Source organism: Ambystoma mexicanum, chromosome 3q (genome assembly GCF_040938575.1).
Source record: "Ambystoma mexicanum isolate Mex_15411 chromosome 3q, UKY_AmexF1_1, whole genome shotgun sequence".
NCBI classification, from domain to species: Eukaryota; Metazoa; Chordata; class Amphibia; order Caudata; family Ambystomatidae; genus Ambystoma; species Ambystoma mexicanum.
Window position 1 is genome coordinate 395,067,646 of NC_090926.1, and position 12,746 is coordinate 395,080,391.

The 12,746-nt window shown below is 41.5% G+C and overlaps 1 protein-coding gene across 3 annotated transcripts in view; it reads right to left on the reverse strand.

Moving 5' to 3' along the window:
- Window positions 1-12,746, reverse strand: part of HMGXB3 (HMG-box containing 3) — a 1,885,602-nt gene that overhangs the window by 1,750,751 nt on the left and 122,105 nt on the right. For all 3 annotated transcript variants that reach the window (XM_069654075.1, XM_069654073.1, XM_069654076.1), the window contains one exon: window positions 1,543-1,690. In XM_069654075.1, the coding sequence (XP_069510176.1) occupies window positions 1,543-1,688 (146 nt within the window). In that variant the 5' untranslated portion in view covers window positions 1,689-1,690. The remainder of the gene's footprint in view (window positions 1-1,542; window positions 1,691-12,746) is intronic.

Here is a 12,746-nt window from a genome sequence, read left to right on the forward strand (position 1 = left end):
CAAGGCTTTGATGGAAACTTTGTGGACAGCCATTCTCATGAGAATCAGGATGAGGCGACCAAGGCAGATTATTAAAATTCGGCTGGTCGTTTCAAAGACTTAATTTTATGGTGTGGGAATTGGGGGTGGTTTGTGACACCACAGGGTATAATTGAGGGTGGTGTGGGAATGTCCACAAACCCAGTCACTGCTTGCAATTTATGCTTTTCTATATGGGTTAAAGTCCAAGGTCCAATTAAACTTGTGTGGGGAGATTTTTTTTATGTCACGATTGCAAATGCGAGTTATTTTGTTTTCTATAAAAGCTCTTAGTCTAGGGGTGTTTTATTTGACAGCGCCTTATCATGCAGTTCTGTTCTGCAATCTGCTTGAATTTGCTGTACCTGCTGCGTCTGGGGCCCTGAATAAAATTGTGTTACTTTGTGCACCAGCGTACATTCCTTTTTGACTACTTTTGTAATTTTTTGGTGAGCTCTATGAGGCAGCCCCCGATACAGAGGGCAGGGTTTACACACCCCTTCCTCTGTAAATGAAAGATTATAAATTGGGCTGCGAGATAGGAGGTTTAGCGACACAATGAGAGTTATTAGCTCTCATAACCCTAACTTGGTAAATGGAAGATTCTAAATTACGCAAAGGGCTGCGAGATATCACTGCGAGATATCACTCCCTGTGTTGTGAAACTTAATATTAGCTCTTCATATTCACTTTCCTGCGAGTGAAAAGGGGCTAGGACTGATTTTAAAAAGGTGCCATAGTAAGCCTAATAAAGAACTTTGATGATGACATCTCACCTTTTTTTCTTCTTCATGCATGTCATTATAAGATGACTAGGTCATCCCACCGCCTGTCATAAAAACTTTGGCCACCCAGTGCCCTTTTAAATTTCAATGAAGCACACTTTAATGACAATCTTTGAATAGGACTGTCTCTGTATTGAACACTGTTTTGCCTTTTATTGTATTGATTGCAAAAAACTTGTTTGTAAAAAAGGCTCACTGAAACTGCTCACACTGTCCAGAAATTGATTTGCATGTTTGCATGTCTGAATATATTTGTACTTGTTTTGTTCACTTGGTTCTGTACCAAATATGTTTCCTTTTATTACTTACGAAGGATGAACACAACACAAATGCAGAACTTTGATTCTCCCAAGAAAAACTTTCTTAATTTAAAAAAAAAGCAAAGTGTTGGGAAATATCTGCAATTTAAACACAAGCTAAATAATAAAAAGCTATGTGTACTCAATATATTGTTTTTGCTCTTGTGTTTATGACTTTCAATCAAAGTAGATTTTTCTACAGCAATACAAAGCGTGAAAAATAGAAAGCCTTTACAGAAAATGTTTATGTAAAAAGTTAAATGTACGTGGCAGGACGCCACCTCTGTTTCCAAAGTTATTAGCTCTTAAAGTCCTCCCACTTAACCCTTTAGTTACCCAAATATAAGAGACAGACCTTTATACATCCTGTTTCTCAAAGGCCAAGGATTCTTACAACATTTTACAGATATAACAGCATTCCCCAATACTAGACTGCTCACCTGGGCTTCTTGGCTCGTTCCCCCTGATCTACTGCTCCTTTATACTTCTTCTTTTTCTTCTTTGGAGGTCCCTGAGCTGGCAAGACATACCCTTCCATCTCCTCCGACATGATGGTGACCTCAGTGCCATCATAGGGGGCATCCATATCTATACAACCGTGGGCAAAAAAGAATACAAAAATAAAAAACACCTTGTTAATTGCGACAAACGTACAATATATTTGTTGCCTAGTATCTTCAGAAAAACGTACATGAAATTGCTCTTCTGCGTTGGTTCATAGAGATACTTTTCAACAGACAGCACATCCATCTAGGCATTGTAATTACCTAGATATTCGCAATATGAACGTGGAGGATTTAATTATAAGAAAGCTATTTCAATTGTAGTAATGTGAGGACTAATTAATGTGCAGACCTTTCATTCACCTGTTTTTGTACATGAATACCCGATTATTTGTCTTTTTGCTGTAATTGGTATGTTCCAAACAGACTGTTACTTTGTGTTTAATGTGGTTATGTATGTTAGTAGTTTGTGATGTGATCTGTTCAGCGCCTTGAAGATGCCTTCAGCTGTGTTGCTTGTGCTCTACAAATAAGAAAACAACCAACAAAAAATTGCTATGATGTGGGCAAAGGGTGCTCTCTCCTTACACTACAACGTTTTGAAGCATAGCTCATTATCACAGGAAATATCACAGGAAATACGTTTCATAATCACACACACCAGACTTTAAAGGCTTATTTAAAGTTCTAGAAGAATCAGCAGTTTTTCCATGTCTTCTCAGTCTTCTAATCGCCAGATAGTGCCCAATTTTGACATCAAGCTCCAAATGGCTGGCCAGCTATTATTCAAGATAGCAGATGTGTGTCTACAAGGTGAATTAACGGTGTTACCCTTTTTTCCGACAGGAAAACAATCGATTTAGAAAGACTGATCCGTGATCGCACAGAAAACAATCTGTCTTTTTTGTGTTCATGCTTTAAAATGCAGAAATATGGCATAGAACCGAATTAACAACACAGCAGGAAGCCAAAGAGATTCTCTACTCAGTCACACATACGTGTAGGAAATATATCTTTTGCCCTTTCCTATGGATGAAAGGAGGCTTAGTGAAGGCACAATGCTGTACAGGTGGAGGAAGGAGAGAGGCAGAGCTACTGCCAGCAGATTTTGTAACTATACCTAGACATTGGGCATTGCTGGCAAAATGCTAGCAGAGTCGACGGAAAGCGGCAGAAGCCTTCTTCTGCACAATTATAAATAAACCTATACATTTGGCTGCCTGCAGTCAGACATCCACTCTTCCTCTCGTCTGTAGAGGAGAGTATTATGAGTCCCAGGAGCAACTGTTTTTTTTTTTTTTAACCAGGGAAGTAGAGATTAACAAGAGCAGACACTTGGAACACATTTAAAATGCAACAACATGATGCAGCCAAGTGGATCTTAGCACCAAGTGATGAAAGAACACATACCTACAATTTTATGGGAGCTGAAGGCACAGTATCTTGCTAAAAATGATATATATATATGTATATATATATATACACATATATAGATATTTTCGCTCTCCCTCTCTTTCTCTCTCTCTCTCTCTCTCTCTCTCTCTCTCTCTCTCATAGAGGTAAGTGGATTTCAGTTGCCAACCCATAACAGTTAAATGTCGCCTAACAATCATATTCTTTGTAGCAGTTTCCAAATTCAATCTTTCAGGAACACAGAAATGTAGAGAAAAGGTGGCATTACATTTGAACTATTGTGCTACACCCAATGCAACCTTTGCACCAATGCGAGAGACCACTCATTGATTGATTTTTCCTCTTCCATTGCCAATAGCCCAAAAGGGAACTGAACAGCACCGTTCCACACTTCCAACGCTGCGCGGTGCGACAAGATGAAAACCACTGTGGCCATGCACAAGATTTTGGCAGAGTGGATGGTAAAGCACGACGCTGTGTTCATGATTATTTATGCTAACAGGCTTCAACCATACAGCATTGGTTGTGAAGTGGTTAGGACACCGTCCTCAGAATAAGAAGCAGTCGTGGGAATTGTGTTTAAATACTACCTTCTTGAATGCCTTTTGAATGGGCCCTTCGGCTCCGGCTGATCTGTTGACAAATGGAACAAAGGCCTACATACTGTAGGCAATATGGATTGAACAAATGTATTATTTAGGGTGAGAATTAGCTTGATGGCTTTGTTGTTGAGTGGATACAGAATGCTGCAGCCTTCAGAAAACATGATGTTTTGTATTTTAGTATATACGAGCTGATGTATATTGTTTTCTTTTTTTGTATAAAATTGATGTTTTGTATTTTCGCATATAGGATGTGATGTATATGTTTTCTTTTTTTCCTTTTGATATTGTGCGTGAGAGAATTGTAAATGTTTGAATAAACCAAAACAATAAAAGAAAAAAATAACACTAGATAATTGGAAACAATCTTTCCATGGGCCAAAGTGCACACGTTTCAGAACCTGTTGACATCAAACTCTTCTTTTTAGGTCCCTCCCTTAGTCACACTTTTAAAGTCTGTCTGTCAAAATTACTTTATTTTGGCACAAAACCATAGAAGCTTTCATATACAAACAATTAAATAAAAACTGATAGTGCATAAGCACAACTTGCGATACTAAAATGACAGTTTAAAACAACACATTAATACGTAACATGCAAGAATCAAAGCATTTAAAATCCATAACAGTATCTTAAAACCTCTGATTAGTAGAATGCAATACAAAGTTGGGGCATTCCAGTTCAAACAGTTTCATATGCCCTTATTATTAAATAAAACTTGTATTAATAACTTTGACGACTATGGCTAATTTAACCTGCCTAGCCAATCTGTATCTTAAGACCATTGATTTGGTCTTCTCTTTGTTCGATACGAGCCTCAGGTCATCAAACTTTCTCAAAAATGTTGCCAGGATAAATTTGAGGCCCATGGGGGACGTCACCAGCAAGACTGCATCAACTGCAAAAAAAGATGTCAGGGAAAGTAAAGTTTAGGGGGGTCCAGATTAGACACCTCCAGCTCTTGGATAACCTCATTAATATGTAAGCTAAACAGGAGAGGCACCAATACGCACATACATCAATTCAATAGACTGAAGGATTCAATTTAAAGCCGAAATTGGCAATCCCGACATTCATTTTCTTGATGTCCAAAACAATGTACAAGATAAACAGATTATTTACCAAGCCAACAGACAGGACAACCTATTACAATCGGTTAAGCTTTCATCCACAAAACACACTGAAAAATCTACCCTATGGACAGATGTGGAAGATCAAACAGATTGGGATTGATCCAGCAGAGTGCAAAACAGAATGCTATAAATTATGCAAGAAACTCAGTGACAGGGGCTTCCCGGAGGAAGACTTGACGACTGCAAAAACAAAACTTGCGACACAGACAAGGGAGAGTCTCCTACAAGCTAAAGTGCCCAAAGAATCCCCACCAATTTTGTTTGTATCGAAATTTTCAGTGCACAGTGAACAAATCAAACGGTGCATCACTAAGAATTGGAACATGTAACAAGTGGTGCTAGAAACACAGATTTATTCCTTAATCCTCCAGTATTTGCATACCAAGGTAGTAACAATCTGAGGAACTTGCTAGTCAAAACAAGTGGAACCAAACGTGAAAAAGAGAAGTAGAGCACAAAGAACATTTCCATGCCTCAACTGTGGCAATTGTAACAACATTATCAAATGTGAATTTGTATTTTATCCACGTACAGATTCAACTTCGAAGCCGCGCTACATGTCTCACAGAAAATGTGGTATACTGTAGAAGATGCCCCTGCAGCATCTACTATGTAAGAGAAACAGGCAGAAACATATGAGTAAGAATGAATGAGCATAAATCCTGCATTAGAAACAAAAATGTCCTGTCAGCCTTAGCAAGACACTTTGGAGAAAAAGGACAGAGTATAACACAATTGAAATTCCAAGTACTAGAAGTAATCCAGCAGCGTAACTTGCAACAAAACACAAAGAAGAAAAGAGCTCAACACGAAGCTTATTGAATAGACAGACTAGATTCTCTCTCCCCCAATGGGATGAATGAGGATTGGGACTGCGACTGTTTCCTGTGAGCAGTTAAGATGAATGACATATTATATAGAGCCAGACAAGATATCACTGGATATTATAGACTAATTCTTGTTTACACATATGGTATCATGCATAATACCGGTTTGTGATTTTCATTTTGAGGTTTATTGTTATCTTCAATTTTTCTTATTATTTGTTTCTCATTATTACATTTGGTGGATAGCATTTCGGTACAAGCATATCATTTACATTTTTATTTTATTCTATGTTATTTCCTACACACTTTAGAGAACCACAATCTAGCAGAGCAATGTGTTCACTACACAGACCTAATAGACTTCTAGAGCCCATTATTTCCATATAGACAACCACGTTGCGTGCACTCACTGTAGAATGATCCAGAACACTGCCCGCAATGCAATGTAGTTATTGATTTTCACACATAGATGACCCCGGAGACAATTAAAGCCCATGAGAACCATCCTTTCGAGGATACATTTTATTTCCACCTTTAGATAGTACTCTCCATACAGCCATGTGAATGTTACTCGCCATGTGATATAACTAGTAACTCCCTATCTAACCACTTCAGAATGCAGAGGGCTGCATTTTCGATATATAACACACTTTTAAGAGAGAATGTCAACACACCGGTCTCACAGCAACAGACATTACAGTATACTGCATGTTTCCCACTAATTAGTGATTTTACTGCTTTATGACTGGCAATCATCCATCTTAAAGGTGGCCTGCAGCTTTTCCAGCAACTATTCCTATCCTATTGCCACCACACGATCTCACATCACCATGACTACCAGCGAGTTTACATTTACAGCAACGATACCTGCGCTGCGTCTCCCGAGCCAACAGAACCTATCAGATTGAACCGGCACTGCCCAACACAGGGGTAAGAATAAAACTAGTAAATTGACTAAATACGCATTGTGACATAGGATTTGCCTGTGCTTTTCATTTACAAATTTTTTTCACAGCTAATCTGACTTTCGCCACGTACAGCGTTTAGAATTCGATGCAGGTCAGTAGATTCCCACTGATAGATGAGGAGTGAAGCACACACGGTTAACACTTAGCAGGGGCGTCTTTAGGAACTTGCATGAATTTTACATGTGGGCATGAATTAAGCACTTGTCTTTTATACACGTATTGTATAGATACTAATTACATGGAGGACGAGAGGCACTCCCTTTTCCTTATAAGGCACACAAGAGCACTTGAATTCAGTGAGGCTCCGGAGTAACAATGTGAGCATACAACATACAGCATGGGCACACAGAGGCAGAGTTAAATATATGGCCTTAGGGTAAGATTGCAAACTAAGGTGGAGATTGCTATAATGATACACTGCATTATAATGTTTGCCATGTTCTCTCATTTTCCTAAATGTTCTCTTACATGTTGTCCCTGTTGTGTACGCCACGTGGCCTATTGTGATTTTTGAATCTTTGATTCTGCCAAAGTATATGGGTAATGATGTTGATGTTAATGACATTACGGCAGGATATTGTGGTCATTACATTATGTGCCTACAAATGGTTGAAACTTTGTTCATGAATATTTAACATTACTGATTGACACGTATCAGATGAGATCTTTAGACCCCCGATGAAGGACAAGTACTGTCCGAAATGCATTGGCAAGATCAGCATCTGTGTTACTGTCCAAGCAATTAAATCATATCTAAAAACCTGTTCACTGTATATCATTTATATTTTTTTGAACGATCATGGAATTTACTCAACTTTCACATGAAGACTAACACTATCAACTGAACCACATAGTGGATGATAGGGTGTGCAACCCACACCGAAGGCTATATCGCCTAGGACTTCACATTTAGCTTTACAATTAGTGTGCCCAGTACAGAGGCACCGTATCGTGGGTCTGCACACCACTCAGAATTTATCATTTATAATTACCAGTATCCAGTAGAAAAACCTACAAGCCAGAAATTGAGAAACACAGTGTCAGCTCACTACTTTACGCACCCCTACCCGATACCTTTCTGCATGTCAATTGGCTCAGTTAGCTCGGACCCAAGGCCCCATCTCACAGTTGCTTTATTGGACCCATACAGGGACTGAATTGAGGTCAGTAGGTCTGGGGGTCATTCTCCATGACTAGCACTCACCACAGCAATTCCCTCCAGACACAGTCGAATGCGGTTTTGAGGTCTACAAAAACCACATAGACCCTTGCCCTATTTAAGACTGTATTTTTTTAGGATTGGCTCTAGATGAAAACTCTGACCTACTGTGCTAGTTTTCTTTTGAACCCCAACCTGTAGGTGGCTGTCAATGCCACCTTACTCAGCCCCATCCTGCAAGCGTTCCAATAAAACTGGCAAATCATTTTCCCGCACCATCAAGAAATGATATTGGGCGAGAGTTCCCAGGCATTATCTCCGCTGAGCGACAGGTTTGAGAAAAAATTCCTGTGGTAATAGCTGCAATAAATACACGAGAAAACACTGGAGCTCAAATTTGAGGATCGTTCCTATAAAGATGTGCTGGGACTCTGTCAGGGTCTGGGGCTTGACCAGCCTTTTAAAATGCAGACCTACGGAAATAAAAAACATGTTGTTGAAATGTGCCCTCGATTGGTTTTCAAAATTGAGTTTGGGTTGCATCAACACCACTACCACATTACATTTTTTAATATTTGAATGTCATATAAAGTGTGTGCAGTGACATCAGACACCTGTGAGAAACCTGACGGTGTCTCACTTGCTAGTCCCCGGGGATCTGTCATCCAGGTGGCCAGGACACGGCCATCGCTATTGGATCCAGTTCCTGGGGATGGACCAGTGCAGGAGGATCACCTGGGTGAGGGGTCCTCAGGGGGTGAAAGTGGGATACCGACGGGTGAGACGTGGTACCTACTTTCTTATAATACCTTTTCCCCATCCTACCTTGTAGGACACTCAGCGGTCCTACCCACACCCCCTTTTCCAACACAAACACTTTCCTACACAGTGACAGGCAACGGAACACCAGGGCCATTTACCGGACATGTCCCAACATAAGGGTCATGCAGAGTCAGGCAATTAACAATAACTACACATACCTGACAGCCCTTTCCCTCCCCCACAGGGATAAAAGGCAGAGCACGAAAGCACACTTCGAGCAAGGCTGAATGCAGATCTGTGAAGCCTACGAAAGGGAAAGCATAAGACCGGGAAGTCCAACTGGTGTGTGGTGTGACAGATGTCAACGGCACACAGGGCCCTCCCGCGCCGATAATCAATGCAGGGAGAAGCGCTTGCCGCTGTGGTGCCGTCCTCGACTCCCGAGACAAGAAACTCCAACACTTCAGCACAGCCGGTGAGTCGGAGAAGACATATAGTAAAACCGAACTGTGCTGGGCGCAAGGTTGCAGGCGGCAGCATGGTTGAACAAAGAACTTGTGCAATTGAACTTTAAAAGGTTCAGAAGCAGAGTAGTCGGGGTCACAGCGCTCTTTCGAAGGACACTGACTGAAGCCCTTTTCTGTTGCGTTGTTTTGGTGGAAACTACAAAAACCAAGAGGCCTTAGGAGAGGCTGGTGTGAAGTATCAAAGTGGTCCTACGAGGGTCGAGCAAAACCCCTCGTACACTTGAAAGTCTTTGACACAGAGAGGAAAACTGTATGAAGCCTGACTGGGGGCTGAGACCCGAACTTAGATAAAGGGAAGAACCTGAGAGGTCTTGTGATCGGTGTCAAAAGGAAACTAGGGGAAGGGAATCCCACGCTTTTTCTGATGAAATAATTGAATTATGAACTTTTAGAATGGCTATGCGAACCCAACGGAGGGATGCCAAGAGAAAAGCTAAGAAGTAAATTCTGTATTGTGATAAAACTGAGTGAACTGTGAAATTGGCAAATGTGAACCCGACAGAAGGATGCCTGCAAAATGGGAGTATACAGTGATATACCTGTGAACATTGTGGCGACAAGTGTGAACCTGGCTGAGGGATGCCAGCAATGAATAAGACAGTGAGACTGTCGAATGCTACTTTTGAGTGAAAGGCCGTAGTGAACCCAATTGAGGGAGGCTAACATTGCAAGAAGGTTTGGAGACCGGCTGAGGGAGATCCAAGGGGCGAAGAGCAATCTCCCAGCATGAAAGATTACCAAAGGAACTTTAGTTTTGTTAATTGTTTATGGTTCAGCAGGCCTTCTAAGGAAAGAGACTTTGCAGGAAAGAGACTTGGCCCCAGAAGGACCTGGCATTGTGGAAAGAAGCTGTAACCTTGTGATGGCGAGGCCCAGGAGTGTGCTGTGCTTAAAGGTCCGGCCTTGTCCTGTGCTAAAAAACATGGAGAAGGGAGACCCCCCTTCAGCTATAACATACTGACCTATCATTTGTGAACACTTCTTTCTTGTGTTTTTTTTTTTTTTTAGTATAGGCCTTTTTATTTGGCAGGACGCCACTACGACTGCCTTATTATTGTTTGGTGGTCGTAGCTTGCTCCCATCTTAGATTTAGGTTTAGATTAGGCGTTTTTCCAACTCATTTATACAGTTTAATAAACACCTTTGAACTGTAATCACTTGTGTCCATCTTTACTGTTGCCACCTTGAGTTCCTTACACACCACAGAGAATCAATGTCATTTTTTGGCTTTAACAACAAAATTTAAATAATTAGCGAATGTGAAACCTGGGGCTGGCATCACTAACAGGCTACCATTAAACATATGGTCTGTTCTCCACTCTCTCTGCCTGCCCACTTGCAAACACCATGCCATGCACTATGGATCACTGCAGGTCTTATTTAGTAAGACAGACCTGGGGCACTAGGCTCATTATGTAGAGCGATGCGCTTACTTCATGAAAAGCTCATGTTGTTCTTCAGACATTTGTCTCTTGCAAAAGTGCAATGCATTAGGTTAAAGTATGTCATAACTACAAACAAATCTAAACTCGGTTCAAGGTAGCACTACTTAGTAGAGACAGAATTGCTTCCTTACATCTATAGAGAAACAGACAGGCAAACAGGCAGAATATCCTGAAAAATTGCCCTCCCCACCCCAGCACAGATCCATCCGAGTTTTACAATGAGAACCATACATTAGATGGTAATACACATTTAGTATGTTACATTTAAACAGCATACTTCCAAGCATAATGTCCTCTGAACCTGGGTGCTTTTTCAACACCACATCGCCTGCTTGTACAATTGCATTTTCCCCTAGCATGTGCAGTCTGCATCCATGATGGACTTTTCCAATATATGTAATCAGTCACTGACTGGTTACTGATATCCCACGTGACATTCCCTCCAGTTCTTAGGTGAAACCGAGCCTCAACTTCATATACGACGTCTCACTTATCTGTGTCACTGGGCATGGCTATGTACCATACAGGGATTTGCGTCACAGCCACACAGCATACTGGGTTTTATCAATCGTGGCTTTTTGCAGCTCGGCGGCGCCTTATCGGTAATCATGGCTCTGTTGATGGTCTGTTTGGGGTAAGCTGTACGGTCAAATGAACGGTTTACTAAAGATACATTCGAATTTTCAGTTCTGCAGGCCAATATCTTGAATCTCTTTCATTCTGGGTAACAAGCACAAATTGTGCCAGTCCTTAGATAGGATGGATGCAGCTATTATTCACAGTAAATCTTGTTCCATTAAGTGTCAGTCCTTCTGCTTCAATTTCCCAACAGATGCTGCCACTGAGAGTCGTTAACTAGCCTTGCTTGTGTTTGTCCACGCATTAAGCAGCAAAGGTTACACACAAAATCCACTCGGTTTCCGTTCAATTCCACATATATCGGTTCAATTCAGGAGCACTCGCAATGTAGTGATCATCACTATGGATTATATAAGGGTGTAGAAGTATGAGTCGGACACAGTGGTGGTATATTTTTGGTCAAAGACTTTTATTAACACTACAAAGTTGGAAAAAGGCCTCTCGATCCCTAAATGCTAGGAGGGGTTTCCCTGCCTCTTAAGTGAACTAATATGACTTTCATGCCCTGCCAGGAGGGCGGACATGGCCTTTTAACGGCCCGCCAGCCTGAGCTAAAATAGGCCCAAGCAAATTAGCCAATTACCGAATCCACTGGCACCTGGACCATGGATCAGTCCCGATCCAGTAGGTAGGGGCCCACACTCCTCCGACGGCCCCATAAGCAGAGAAGGGACACTCCACAAGCTTCCACTGCCTGCTGGGAACACCTTCATATGTTCCTCCATTACCAAAGAGCAAGCAGATGACACTCCTGAAACTTCATTAATCGCTTCAGGCCAGGACTGGTGAGTGATGTAATCTTGGATTCAAGTAATCCCGGGTATCTTCCTATGTGATCTCAACTAAACTTGCACAGTGATGTTCAATATGAGACTTGGATGCAAACTCTGATTTACACTGCTTAAGTCGAGAATTGCAGGCAGCTCACCCAGGCTTGCATCTATATAGGAGAGCGGAGTACTTCTTATTAATCAAGTAGCCTTTTCTAAGTGCCCCAGCCTATCTTCATTCATGTTTTTCTTATACACTCTCCACACTGATGCTGTAGTATCAATACCATCCCAGATATGACCTTCCAAGTCTCTCTTCATCTTGCCACTCAACATGTCGTACTACTGTGCTAGATCGATTGCTGCTCCTGTAGAATAATCTGGAAAATGGTATATCACTTCAAAATTCACTAAGGGCCAAAGGATCTGCACTGAGCCTAATGTTGCATTCACCACTGTCCACCTGTCTGGCATGTCTGGAATATCGCATTGTTCAGTGACAGGTACCATAACCTTTGTTCCTTTATAATGATACAGGCCATGGTGGCTCATCCATAATGGGCTATGGGGCACCAACCGCACCACTGATTATAAATGAGCCAAGCCAGCCCAGTGACAGTGCTCCCTTAACTACAAGAAGCAGCCGTCAAATAATTATTGGGCTGGCCTATTAAAGTGAATAATCGTTTCCTTTTGACACTTTTCAGTACCCCAGCACGCATGCCCAACAGGCCTTGCATGGCCGGGGTGTTGTGCTTCCCCAGACTTGCATGGCACATTGAAAAGGTCCACATTTTGAAGTGGCACATTATAATGATCTTTCCAGGGACTTGCAAATGAAGCAGTTGCAGTGATGCAATCATGGGTTTCACAGTTCAGCTGGGCCCAGCGACAAT